We start from the raw sequence: 12682 nt of genomic DNA, 5'->3' as shown, positions 1-12682 counted from the left end.
TTTTAAAATTGATGTAGTTCTGTTCTTGTCTATTAATGTTCTGTAATATGTCATGTTTCATGTTTTGTGTGGAACCCAGGAAGAGGATCTGCTGCTTTCGTAACAGCTAATGGGGATCCTAATAAAAAATATATATAAAATACCCCCTCCTCCCCACCTCCTCTCCGTCACCAACTTCCCCACTTCGCCCTCTCCTCTCACCCCCCTCCCCACTTCTCCCAACTCCTCACCCCTCCCCCATAACCCTTCTCCTCGCCCCCTGACCCCCACCTCCTCTCCCCCTCCCCGTCTTCACCCTCCCCCTCCCCATCTTCACCCTCCCTGCATTCTCCTCCCTCCCACCCCAGACAGTCATATAAGCCTAAAGTAAAGCATGCAGTCCTAATGGATGTACCTTTATTTATTTTATGTACATGAAAAATACTGACTCATACTTACAACATTCCCACTGGAATGAAATGCCTCCCACTCAGAGACAGGCTTTTACAAAGACAGGCTGTTTCAGAGACAGACTTTTTCTAAGACAAGCTACTGACAGGCTGTAGGGCAGGAGGTAGCCTAGCAGTTAAGAGTGTTGGGCTAGTAACCGAAAGGTCGCTGATTAAGGTCCCGGAGCCGCCTAGGTGAAAAATCTGTTGTGCCCTTAAGCAAGGCACTTTTAAATTATTTAAAGTATGTCGAGATGGGGAATGTATTCATATCAATAACAGGTACAAATAGTCAGGTTGAATATGATTACAGGAGCAATCAGTAACAGAATATTAATGTACTGTAACACTAATCAAACAGACTAAGTAATCATACCACTATGTGTCTGGATATCTGAAATGAGCCAATAACCAGTATATAAATCTCACTGGGTGTTTATGAAGAGTTGAGCAGAGTTCCAGCAGGCTGCTATATTACTACAACAGCATCGCATATGGCACCCTATTCCCAAATTAAAAGTAGTGCACTATTTAGGGAATAGGGTGTCATTTTGGACACAACCTGCAGCTGCAGTGGAGGAGATAAATTATGACGGCTTCCGAGCTGCAAGTCAGCACAATATAGCTCCATTACTGTACGGTAGAAGCTCCCTAACCCATAGTTTCTGTGGAGTCAGACACTTAGCAACACTACATGAAGCAACGCTCAATTCATCACTCAGCTTACAGTACTCACATTAGTCCAGTATTCTCAGCCTGTATTTTCACCCCAGACAGACTGTACTCTATAGCCCAACCCTGATACCCACTGTATAGAACTGTACTCTATAGCCCAACCTTGATACCCACTGCATAGAACTGTACTCTATAGCCCAACCCTGATACCCACTGTATAAAACTGTACTCTATAGCCCAACCTTGATACCCACTGTATAAAACGGTACTCTATAGCCCAACCCTGATACCCACTGTATAGAACTGTACTCTATAGCCCAACCCTGATACCCACTGTATAGAACTGTACTCTATAGCCCAACCCTGATACCCACTGTATAGAACTGTACTCTATAGCCCAACCCTGATACCCACTGTATAAAACTGTACTCTATAGCCCAACCTTGATACCCACTGTATAAAACTGTACTCTATAGCCCAACCCTGATACCCACTGTATAGAACTGTACTCTATAGCCCAACCCTGATACTCACTGTATAGAACTGTACTCTATAGCCCAACCCTGATACCCACTGTATAGAACTGTACTCTATAGCCCAACCCTGATACCCACTGTATAGAACTGTACTCTATAGCCCAACCCTGATACCCACTGTATAGAACTGTACTCTATAGCCCAATACTGATACCCACTGTATAGAACTGTACTCTATAGCCCAACCCTGATACCCACTGTATAGAACTGTACTCTATAGCCCAACCCTGATACCCACTGTATAGAACTGTACTCTATAGCCCAACCCTGATACCCACTGTATAGAACTGTACTCTATAGCCCAACCCTGATACCCACTGTATAGAACTGTACTCTATAGCCCAACCCTGATACCCACTGTATAGAACTGTACTCTATAGCCCAACCCTGATACCCACTGTATAGAACTGTACTCTATAGCCCAACCCTGATACCCACTGTATAAAACTGTACTCTATAGCCCAACCCTGATACCCACTGTATAGAACTGTACTCTATAGCCCAACCCTGATACCCACTGTATAGAACTGTACTCTATAGCCCAACCCTGATACCCACTGTATAGAACTGTACTCTATAGCCCAACCCTGATACCCACTGCATAGAACTGTACTCTATAGCCCAACCCTGATACCCACTGTATAGAACTGTACTCTATAGCCCAACCCTGATACCCACTGTATAGAACTGTACTCTATAGCCCAACCCTGATACCCACTGTATAGAACTGTACTTTATAGCCCAACCTTGATACCCACTGTATAGAACTGTACTCTATAGCCCAACCCTGATACCCACTGCATAGAACTGTACTCTATAGCCCAACCCTAAAATCTATCTAGTTTCACTTAGGAGCACAGAGAGCATATTGGCCTCATAAACCAACAACTGAAGAAACAATGATATTGACCTGGAAGTGTGTGACTGGAAAACTCTTGTCAATACATTCTAATTCTAATTCATAATTATTTAATGAGACAGTGAAGTTAAACTGAACCGGATGAACAGGGTGAACCGCATACATTACAGATGAATCCCTGAATGCATTTCATCTGCATGATATTGATGATACAGCTACTATCTCCGGTCATGTCTGGGCCATACGAGTACCCTGCACCATTCTCTAGCCTTCTTCAATAGCACTGACATACTGTTCTGCAACACTGAGCCACACACACAACATTCCCACTGCACCACTCTGCCGCATAGGCTGTTCCATAGCAACCAGCCCAGGCAACCAGATCACCATAGAAACCATCCAGGAGAGAAAAAAGGAAAACTACATCAGCGTTCCTTTGATAGAACCTATATAAGAGAGGAGAGACTGACTACTAATAGGCATATCACAACTACGGAACATGTTTCCCAACTCTGCTTGCATCTTTCTCATTCACTTTTCCTATTTACTCTCTCTATGGGCTGAGTCACTGGCCTATTGGTGCTCTTCCATGCCGTCCCTAGGAGGGGTGCATCACTTTAGTGGGTTGAGTCACTGACGTGGTCTTCCTATCTGGGTTGGCGCCCCCCCTTGGGCTGTGCCGTGGCGGAGATCTTTGTGAGCTTTACTCAGCCTTGTCTCAGGATGGTAAGTTGGTGGTTGAAGATATCCCTCTAGTGGTGTGTGGGCTGTGCTTTGGCAAAGTGGGTGGGGTTATATCCTGCCTGTTTGGCCCTGTCCGGGGATATCATTGGATGGGGCCACAGTGTCTCCTGACCCCTCCTGTCTCAGCCTCCAGTATTTATGCTGCAGTAGTTTATGTGTCGGGGGCTAGGGTTAGTCCGTTACATCTGGAGTATTTCTTCTGTCTTATCCAGTGTCCTGTGTGAATTTAAGTATGCTCTCTCTAATTCTCTCTTTCTCTCTTTCTTTCTTTCTCTCTCTCGGAGGACCTGAGCCCTAGGATCATGCCTCAGGACTACCTGGCATGATGACTCCTTGCTGTCCCCATTCCACCTGGCTGTGCTGACCTGTTGCACCCTCGACAACCACTGTGATTACTATTATTTGACCATGCTGGTAATTTATGAACATTTGAACATCTTGGCCATGTTCTGTTATAATCTCCACCCGGCACAGCCAGAAGAGGCCTGGCCAGCCCTCATAGCCTGGTTCCTCTCTAGGTTTCTTCCTAGGTTTTGGCCTTTCTAGGGAGTTTTTCCTAGCCACCGTACTTCTACACCTGCATTGCTTGCTGTTTGGGGTTTTAGGCTGGGTTTCTGTACAGCACTTTGAGATATCAGCTGATGTAAGAAGGCCTTTATAAATACATTTGATTTGACATTTGATTAGTAATACTGAGTTCAGGACTCTGTGTGTTAAAGGGTTGTGTTCACGGGATTTATACCATATAGTCATCTGGTCATAAAGGCTATATTTCAAAATGATTTAAAGATCATCCATTGGTCAATGTGTGAAAATGTCTCAGTGAAACTGTGCTCCTGAAACTCCTACTGACTTGGTTAATAAAGGATGTCAAACACAGCAGACTGAGTCCCAGAAACCTACTAACTCTGCTAATTGCCTTATAAGCCCATCCCTCTGAGTCTGTGGGGAAAGCTAAGCATGAGAACCAGGCATTAACCTCGCTAATAAAACAGTAATTCATAACCTACCAGCTTCCCATCCACGGTGTATAGTCTCTTGACGACCCCAGAGTCCATCTTGATGGCATCTGTGATGTCAGAGAGGACCTGTTCGAAGGAGTGGGCCGTCTTTTTGTTGAGGAGGATGCGGACGGCCTTTCGAGGCTTTACCCCGCTCCGGATGATGGTGACCAGTTTGGGCCGGATGAAGTCCTTACTCTCCCTGGTCTCCGGGGCCCCAGCCTTGGCACTGCCCAGGGAGGGGGGGCCACGTGCCGAGGCAGCTGTCTTCACCCCAACTGACCAGTTGGGGTTGACATTCTTAGTGTAGTCCAGCTTCCTGTATGGCTCTATGGAGCCACACACATAGCTCTCTCCTGCAGGTAGGCAACAAACAGAGATAGGCCTACGTGGTCACAGCAACCATAGACTCACCTCACTGCATGCACCACGGAATGAAACAGCTATGAGATGTCAATTATAGAGTTTACAGACCTACTGGAAATGTACTTGCCTATCTGCCTACTATATAGGCCTACTGGAGGAAGTTACTCAATCTACAGTGGTGAAACCCAGACAAATTCACAACTTATTTTGATCTTAGACTTCTACTGTCCCACCCCTTAGGGTTAGCTCCTCAATACTGTCTCAACCCATCCCTTAGGGTTAGCTCCTCAATACTGTCTCAACCCATCCCTTAGGGTTAGCTCCTCAATACTGTCTCAACCCATCCCTTAGGGTTAGCTCCTCAATACTGTCTCAACCCATCCCTTAGGGTTAGCTCCTCAATACTGTCTCATCCCATCCCTTAGGGTTAGCTCCTCAATACTGTCCCACCCCTTAGGGTTAGCTCCTCAATACTGTCCCACCCCTTAGGGTTAGCTCCTCAATACTGTCTCATCCCATCCCTTAGGGTTAGCTCCTCAATACTGTCTCATCCCTTAGGGTTAGCTCCTCAATACTGTTCCATCCCACCCCTTAGGGTTAGCTCCTCAATACTGTCTCATCCCACCCCTTAGGGTTAGCTCCTCAATACTGTCCCATCCCACCCCTTAGGGTTAGCTCCTCAATACTGTCCCATCCCTTAGGGTTAGCTCCTCAATACTGTCCCACCCCTTAGGGTTAGCTCCTCAATACTGTTCCATCCCACCCCTTAGGGTTAGCTCCTCAATACTGTCTCATCCCACCCCTTAGGGTTAGCTCCTCAATACTGTCCCATCCCACCCCTTAGGGTTAGCTCCTCAATACTGTCCCATCCCTTAGGGTTAGCTCCTCAATACTGTCTCAACCCATCCCTTAGGGTTAGCTCCTCAATACTGTCTCATCCCATCCCTTAGGGTTAGCTCCTCAATACTGTCTCAACCCATCCCTTAGGGTTAGCTCCTCAATACTGTCTCATCCCTTAGGGTTAGCTCCTCAATACTGTCTCAACCCATCCCTTAGGGTTAGCTCCTCAATACTGTCTCATCCCTTAGGGTTAGCTCCTCAATACTGTCTCAACCCATCCCTTAGGGTTAGCTCCTCAATACTGTCTCATCCCTTAGGGTTAGCTCCTCAATACTGTCTCATCCCATCCCTTAGGGTTAGCCCCTCAATACTGATGTCTCAACCCATCCCTTAGGGTTAGCTCCTCAATACTGTCTCAACCCATCCCTTAGGGTTAGCTCCTCAATACTGTCCCATCCCACCCCTTAGGGTTAGCTCCTCAATACTGTCCCATCCCTTAGGGTTAGCTCCTCAATACTGTCTCAACCCATCCCTTAGGGTTAGCTCCTCAATACTGTCTCATCCCATCCCTTAGGGTTAGCTCCTCAATACTGTCTCAACCCATCCCTTAGGGTTAGCTCCTCAATACTGTCTCATCCCTTAGGGTTAGCTCCTCAATACTGTCTCAACCCATCCCTTAGGGTTAGCTCCTCAATACTGTCTCATCCCTTAGGGTTAGCTCCTCAATACTGTCTCAACCCATCCCTTAGGGTTAGCTCCTCAATACTGTCTCATCCCTTAGGGTTAGCTCCTCAATACTGTCTCATCCCATCCCTTAGGGTTAGCCCCTCAATACTGATGTCTCAACCCATCCCTTAGGGTTAGCTCCTCAATACTGTCTCAACCCATCCCTTAGGGTTAGCTCCTCAATACTGTCTCAACCCATCCCTTAGGGTTAGCTCCTCAATACTGTCCCAACCCATCCCTTAGGGTTAGCTCCTCAATACTGTCTCAACCCATCCCTTAGGGTTAGCTCCTCAATACTGTCTCAACCCATCCCTTAGGGTTAGCTCCTCAATACTGTCTCAACCCATCCCTTAGGGTTAGCTCCTCAATACTGTCTCATCCCATCCCTTAGGGTTAGCTCTTCAATACTGTCTCATCCCATCCCTTAGGGTTAGCTCCTCAATACTGTCTCAACCCATCCCTTAGGGTTAGCTCCTCAATACTGTCTCATCCCTTAGGGTTAGCTCCTCAATACTGTCTCAACCCATCCCTTAGGGTTAGCTCCTCAATACTGTCTCATCCCATCCCTTAGGGTTATCTCCTCAATACTGTCCCACCCCTTAGGGTTAGCTCCTCAATACTGTCCCACCCCTTAGGGTTAGCTCCTCAATACTGTCTCATCCCATCCCTTAGGGTTAGCTCCTCAATACTGTCTCATCCCTTAGGGTTAGCTCCTCAATACTGTTCCATCCCACCCCTTAGGGTTAGCTCCTCAATACTGTCTCATCCCACCCCTTAGGGTTAGCTCCTCAATACTGTCCCATCCCACCCCTTAGGGTTAGCTCCTCAATACTGTCCCATCCCTTAGGGTTAGCTCCTCAATACTGTCCCACCCCTTAGGGTTAGCTCCTCAATACTGTTCCATCCCACCCCTTAGGGTTAGCTCCTCAATACTGTCTCATCCCACCCCTTAGGGTTAGCTCCTCAATACTGTCCCATCCCACCCCTTAGGGTTAGCTCCTCAATATACTGTCCCATCCCTTAGGGTTAGCTCCTCAATACTGTCCCATCCCACCCCTTAGGGTTAGCTCCTCAATACTGTTCCATCCCACCCCTTAGGGTTAGCTCCTCAATACTGTCCCATCCCTTAGGGTTAGCTCCTCAATACTGTCCCATCCCTTAGGGTTAGCTCCTCAATACTGTCTCATCCCACCCCTTAGGGTTAGCTCCTCAATACTGTTCCATCCCACCCCTTAGGGTTAGCCCCTCAATACTGTCTCATCCCACCCCTTAGGGGTAGCTCCTCAATACTGTCTCAACCCATCCCTTAGGGTTAGCTCCTCGATACTGTCCCACCCCTTAAGGTTAGCTCCTCAATACTGTCTCATCCCATCCCTTAGGGTTAGCTCCTCAATACTGTCCCACCCCTTAGGGTTAGCTCCTCAATACTGTTCCACCCCTTAGGGTTAGCTCCTCAATACTGTCTCATGCCATCCCTTAGGGTTAGCTCCTCAATACTGTCTCATCCCTTAGGGTTAGCTCCTCAATACTGTTCCATCCCACCCCTTAGGGTTAGCTCCTCAATACTGTCTCATCCCACCCCTTAGGGTTAGCTCCTCAATACTGTCCCATCCCACCCCTTAGGGTTAGCTCCTCAATACTGTCCCATCCCTTAGGGTTAGCTCCTCAATACTGTCCCAACCCTTAGGGTTAGCTCCTCAATACTGTTCCATCCCACCCCTTAGGGTTAGCTCCTCAATACTGTCTCATCCCACCCCTTAGGGTTAGCTCCTCAATACTGTCCCATCCCACCCCTTAGGGTTAGCTCCTCAATACTGTCCCATCCCTTAGGGTTAGCTCCTCAATACTGTCTCAACCCATCCCTTAGGGTTAGCTCCTCAATACTGTCTCATCCCATCCCTTAGGGTTAGCTCCTCAATACTGTCTCAACCCATCCCTTAGGGTTAGCTCCTCAATACTGTCTCATCCCTTAGGGTTAGCTCCTCAATACTGTCTCAACCCATCCCTTAGGGTTAGCTCCTCAATACTGTCTCATCCCTTAGGGTTAGCTCCTCAATACTGTCTCATCCCATCCCTTAGGGTTAGCCCCTCAATACTGCTGTCTCAACCCATCCCTTAGGGTTAGCTCCTCAATACTGTCTCAACCCATCCCTTAGGGTTAGCTCCTCAATACTGTCTCAACCCATCCCTTAGGGTTAGCTCCTCAATACTGTCTCAACCCATCCCTTAGGGTTAGCTCCTCAATACTGTCTCAACCCATCCCTTAGGGTTAGCTCCTCAATACTGTCTCAACCCATCCCTTAGGGTTAGCTCCTCAATACTGTCTCAACCCATCCCTTAGGGTTAGCTCCTCAATACTGTCTCAACCCATCCCTTAGGGTTAGCTCCTCAATACTGTCTCATCCCATCCCTTAGGGTTAGCTCTTCAATACTGTCTCATCCCATCCCTTAGGGTTAGCTCCTCAATACTGTCTCAACCCATCCCTTAGGGTTAGCTCCTCAATACTGTCTCATCCCTTAGGGTTAGCTCCTCAATACTGTCTCAACCCATCCCTTAGGGTTAGCTCCTCAATACTGTCTCATCCCATCCCTTAGGGTTAGCTCCTCAATACTGTCCCACCCCTTAGGGTTAGCTCCTCAATACTGTCCCACCCCTTAGGGTTAGCTCCTCAATACTGTCTCATCCCATCCCTTAGGGTTAGCTCCTCAATACTGTCTCATCCCTTAGGGTTAGCTCCTCAATACTGTTCCATCCCACCCCTTAGGGTTAGCTCCTCAATACTGTCTCATCCCACCCCTTAGGGTTAGCTCCTCAATACTGTCCCATCCCACCCCTTAGGGTTAGCTCCTCAATACTGTCCCATCCCTTAGGGTTAGCTCCTCAATACTGTCCCACCCCTTAGGGTTAGCTCCTCAATACTGTTCCATCCCACCCCTTAGGGTTAGCTCCTCAATACTGTCTCATCCCACCCCTTAGGGTTAGCTCCTCAATACTGTCCCATCCCACCCCTTAGGGTTAGCTCCTCAATACTGTCCCATCCCTTAGGGTTAGCTCCTCAATACTGTCTCAACCCATCCCTTAGGGTTAGCTCCTCAATACTGTCTCATCCCATCCCTTAGGGTTAGCTCCTCAATACTGTCTCAACCCATCCCTTAGGGTTAGCTCCTCAATACTGTCTCATCCCTTAGGGTTAGCTCCTCAATACTGTCTCAACCCATCCCTTAGGGTTAGCTCCTCAATACTGTCTCATCCCTTAGGGTTAGCTCCTCAATACTGTCTCAACCCATCCCTTAGGGTTAGCTCCTCAATACTGTCTCATCCCTTAGGTTAGCTCCTCAATACTGTCTCATCCCATCCCTTAGGGTTAGCCCCTCAATACTGCTGTCTCAACCCATCCCTTAGGGTTAGCTCCTCAATACTGTCTCAACCCATCCCTTAGGGTTAGCTCCTCAATACTGTCTCAACCCATCCCTTAGGGTTAGCTCCTCAATACTGTCTCAACCCATCCCTTAGGGTTAGCTCCTCAATACTGTCTCAACCCATCCCTTAGGGTTAGCTCCTCAATACTGTCTCATCCCTTAGGGTTAGCTCCTCAATACTGTCTCAACCCATCCCTTAGGGTTAGCTCCTCAATACTGTCTCATCCCATCCCTTAGGGTTAGCTCCTCAATACTGTCCCACCCCTTAGGGTTAGCTCCTCAATACTGTCCCACCCCTTAGGGTTAGCTCCTCAATACTGTCTCATCCCATCCCTTAGGGTTAGCTCCTCAATACTGTCTCATCCCTTAGGGTTAGCTCCTCAATACTGTTCCATCCCACCCCTTAGGGTTAGCTCCTCAATACTGTCTCATCCCACCCCTTAGGGTTAGCTCCTCAATACTGTCCCATCCCACCCCTTAGGTTAGCTCCTCAATACTGTCCCATCCCTTAGGGTTAGCTCCTCAATACTGTCCCACCCCTTAGGGTTAGCTCCTCAATACTGTTCCATCCCACCCCTTAGGGTTAGCTCCTCAATACTGTTCCATCCCACCCCTTAGGGTTAGCTCCTCAATACTGTCCCATCCCACCCCTTAGGGTTAGCTCCTCAATATACTGTCCCATCCCTTAGGGTTAGCTCCTCAATACTGTCCCATCCCACCCCTTAGGGTTAGCTCCTCAATACTGTCCCATCCCTTAGGGTTAGCTCCTCAATACTGTCCCATCCCTTAGGGTTAGCTCCTCAATACTGTCTCATCCCACCCCTTAGGGTTAGCTCCTCAATACTGTTCCATCCCACCCCTTAGGGTTAGCCCCTCAATACTGTCTCATCCCACCCCTTAGGGGTAGCTCCTCAATACTGTCTCATCCCATCTCTTAGGGTTAGCCCCTCAATACTGTCTCATCCCACCCCTTAGGATTAGCTCCTCAATACTGTCCCATCCCTTAGGGTTAGCTCCTCAATACTGTCCCATCTCACCCCTTAGGGTTAGCTCCTCAATACTGTCCCATCTCACCCCTTAGGGTTAGCTCCTCAATACTGTCTCATCCCGCCCCTTAGGGTTAGCCCCTCAATACTGTCCCATCTCACCCCTTAGGGTTAGCTCCTCAATACTGTCCCACCCATTAGGGTTAGCTCCTCAATACTGTCCCATCCCTTAGGGTTAGCTCCTCAATACTGTCCCATCCCTTAGGGTTAGCTCCTCAATACTGTTCCATCCCACCCCTTAGGGTTAGCTCCTCAATACTGTCTCATCCCTTGGGGTTAGCTCCTCAATACTGTCCCATCCCTTAGGGTTAGCTCCTCAATACTGTCCCACCCCTTAGGGTTAGCTCCTCAATACTGTCTCATCCCATCCCTTAGGGTTAGCTCCTCAATACTGTCTCATCCCTTAGGGTTAGCTCCTCAATACTGTTCCATCCCACCCCTTAGGGTTAGCTCCTCAATACTGTCTCATCCCACCCCTTAGGGTTAGCTCCTCAATACTGTCCCATCCCACCCCTTAGGGTTAGCTCCTCAATACTGTTCCATCCCACCCCTTAGGGTTAGCTCCTCAATACTGTCCCACCCCTTAGGGTTAGCTCCTCAATACTGTTCCATCCCACCCCTTAGGGTTAGCCCCTCAATTCTGTCTCATCCCACCCCTTAGGGTTAGCTCCTCAATACTGTCTCATCCCTTAGGGTTAGCTCCTCAATACTGTCTCATCCCACCCCTTAGGGTTAGCTCCTCAATACTGTCTCATTCCTTAGGGTTAGCTCCTCAATACTGTCTCATCCCACCCCTTAGGGTTAGCTCCTCAATACTGTCTCATCCCACCCCTTAGGGTTAGCTCCTCAATACTGTCTCATCTCACCCCTTAGGGTTAGCTCCTCAATACTGTCTCATTCCTTAGGGTTAGCTCCTCAATACTGTCTCATCCCACCCCTTAGGGTTAGCTCCTCAATACTGTCTTATCCCATCCCTTAGAGTTAGCTCCTCAATACTGTCTCATCCCACCCCTTAGGGTTAGCTCCTCAATACTGTCCCATCCCTTAGGGTTAGCTCCTCAATACTGTCCCATCTCACCCCTTAGGGTTAGCTCCTCAATACTGTCCCATCCCTTAGGGTTAGCTCCTCAATACTGTCCCATCCCTTAGGGTTAGCTCCTCAATACTGTCCCATCTCACCCCTTAGGGTTAGCTCCTCAATACTGTTCCATCCCACCCCTTAGGGTTAGCTCCTCAATACTGTCCCATCCCTTAGGGTTAGCTCCTCAATACTGTCCCATCCCTTAGGGTTAACTCCTCAATACTGTTCCATCCCACCCCTTAGGGTTAGCTCCTCAATACTGTTCCATCCCACCCCTTAGGGTTAGCTCCTCGATACTGTCCCACCCCTTAGGGTTAGCTCCTCAATACTGTTCCATCCCACCCCTTAGGGTTAGCCCCTCAATACTGTCTCATCCCACCCCTTAGGGTTAGCTCCTCAATACTGTTCCATCCCACCCCTTAGGGTTAGCTCCTCAATACTGTCTCATCCCTTGGGGTTAGCTCCTCAATACTGTCCCATCCCTTAGGGTTAGCTCCTCAATACTGTCCCACCCCTTAGGGTTAGCTCCTCAATACTGTCTCATCCCATCCCTTAGGGTTAGCTCCTCAATACTGTCTCATCCCTTAGGGTTAGCTCCTCAATACTGTTCCATCCCACCCCTTAGGGTTAGCTCCTCAATACTGTCTCATCCCACCCCTTAGGTTAGCTCCTCAATACTGTCCCATCCCACCCCTTAGGTTAGCTCCTCAATACTGTTCCATCCCACCCCTTAGGTTAGCTCCTCAATACTGTCCCACCCCTTAGGGTTAGCTCCTCAATACTGTTCCATCCCACCCCTTAGGGTTAGCCCCTCAATTCTGTCTCATCCCACCCCTTAGGGTTAGCTCCTCAATACTGTCTCATCCCTTAGGGTTAGCTCCTCAATACTGTCTCATCCCACCCCTTAGGGTTAGCTCCTCAATACTGTCTCATTCCTTAGGGTTAGCTCCTCAATACTGT

The 12682-nt window shown here is 48.4% G+C and overlaps 1 protein-coding gene across 1 annotated transcript in view; it reads right to left on the bottom strand.

Annotated features, from left to right (window-relative positions):
- The window catches only part of LOC115118313 (serine/threonine-protein kinase DCLK1-like), a 71091-nt gene that overhangs the window by 56865 nt on the left and 1544 nt on the right, over positions 1-12682 (bottom strand). The window contains exon 2 of the mRNA XM_065000304.1: positions 4253-4599. Within this exon, the coding sequence (XP_064856376.1) occupies positions 4253-4599 (347 nt within the window). The remainder of the gene's footprint in view (positions 1-4252; positions 4600-12682) is intronic.

The sequence above is a fragment of the Oncorhynchus nerka genome, linkage group LG14 (genome assembly GCF_034236695.1).
Source record: "Oncorhynchus nerka isolate Pitt River linkage group LG14, Oner_Uvic_2.0, whole genome shotgun sequence".
NCBI lineage: Eukaryota > Metazoa > Chordata > Actinopteri > Salmoniformes > Salmonidae > Oncorhynchus > Oncorhynchus nerka.
This window is presented reverse-complemented; position numbering and strand designations above follow the sequence as displayed.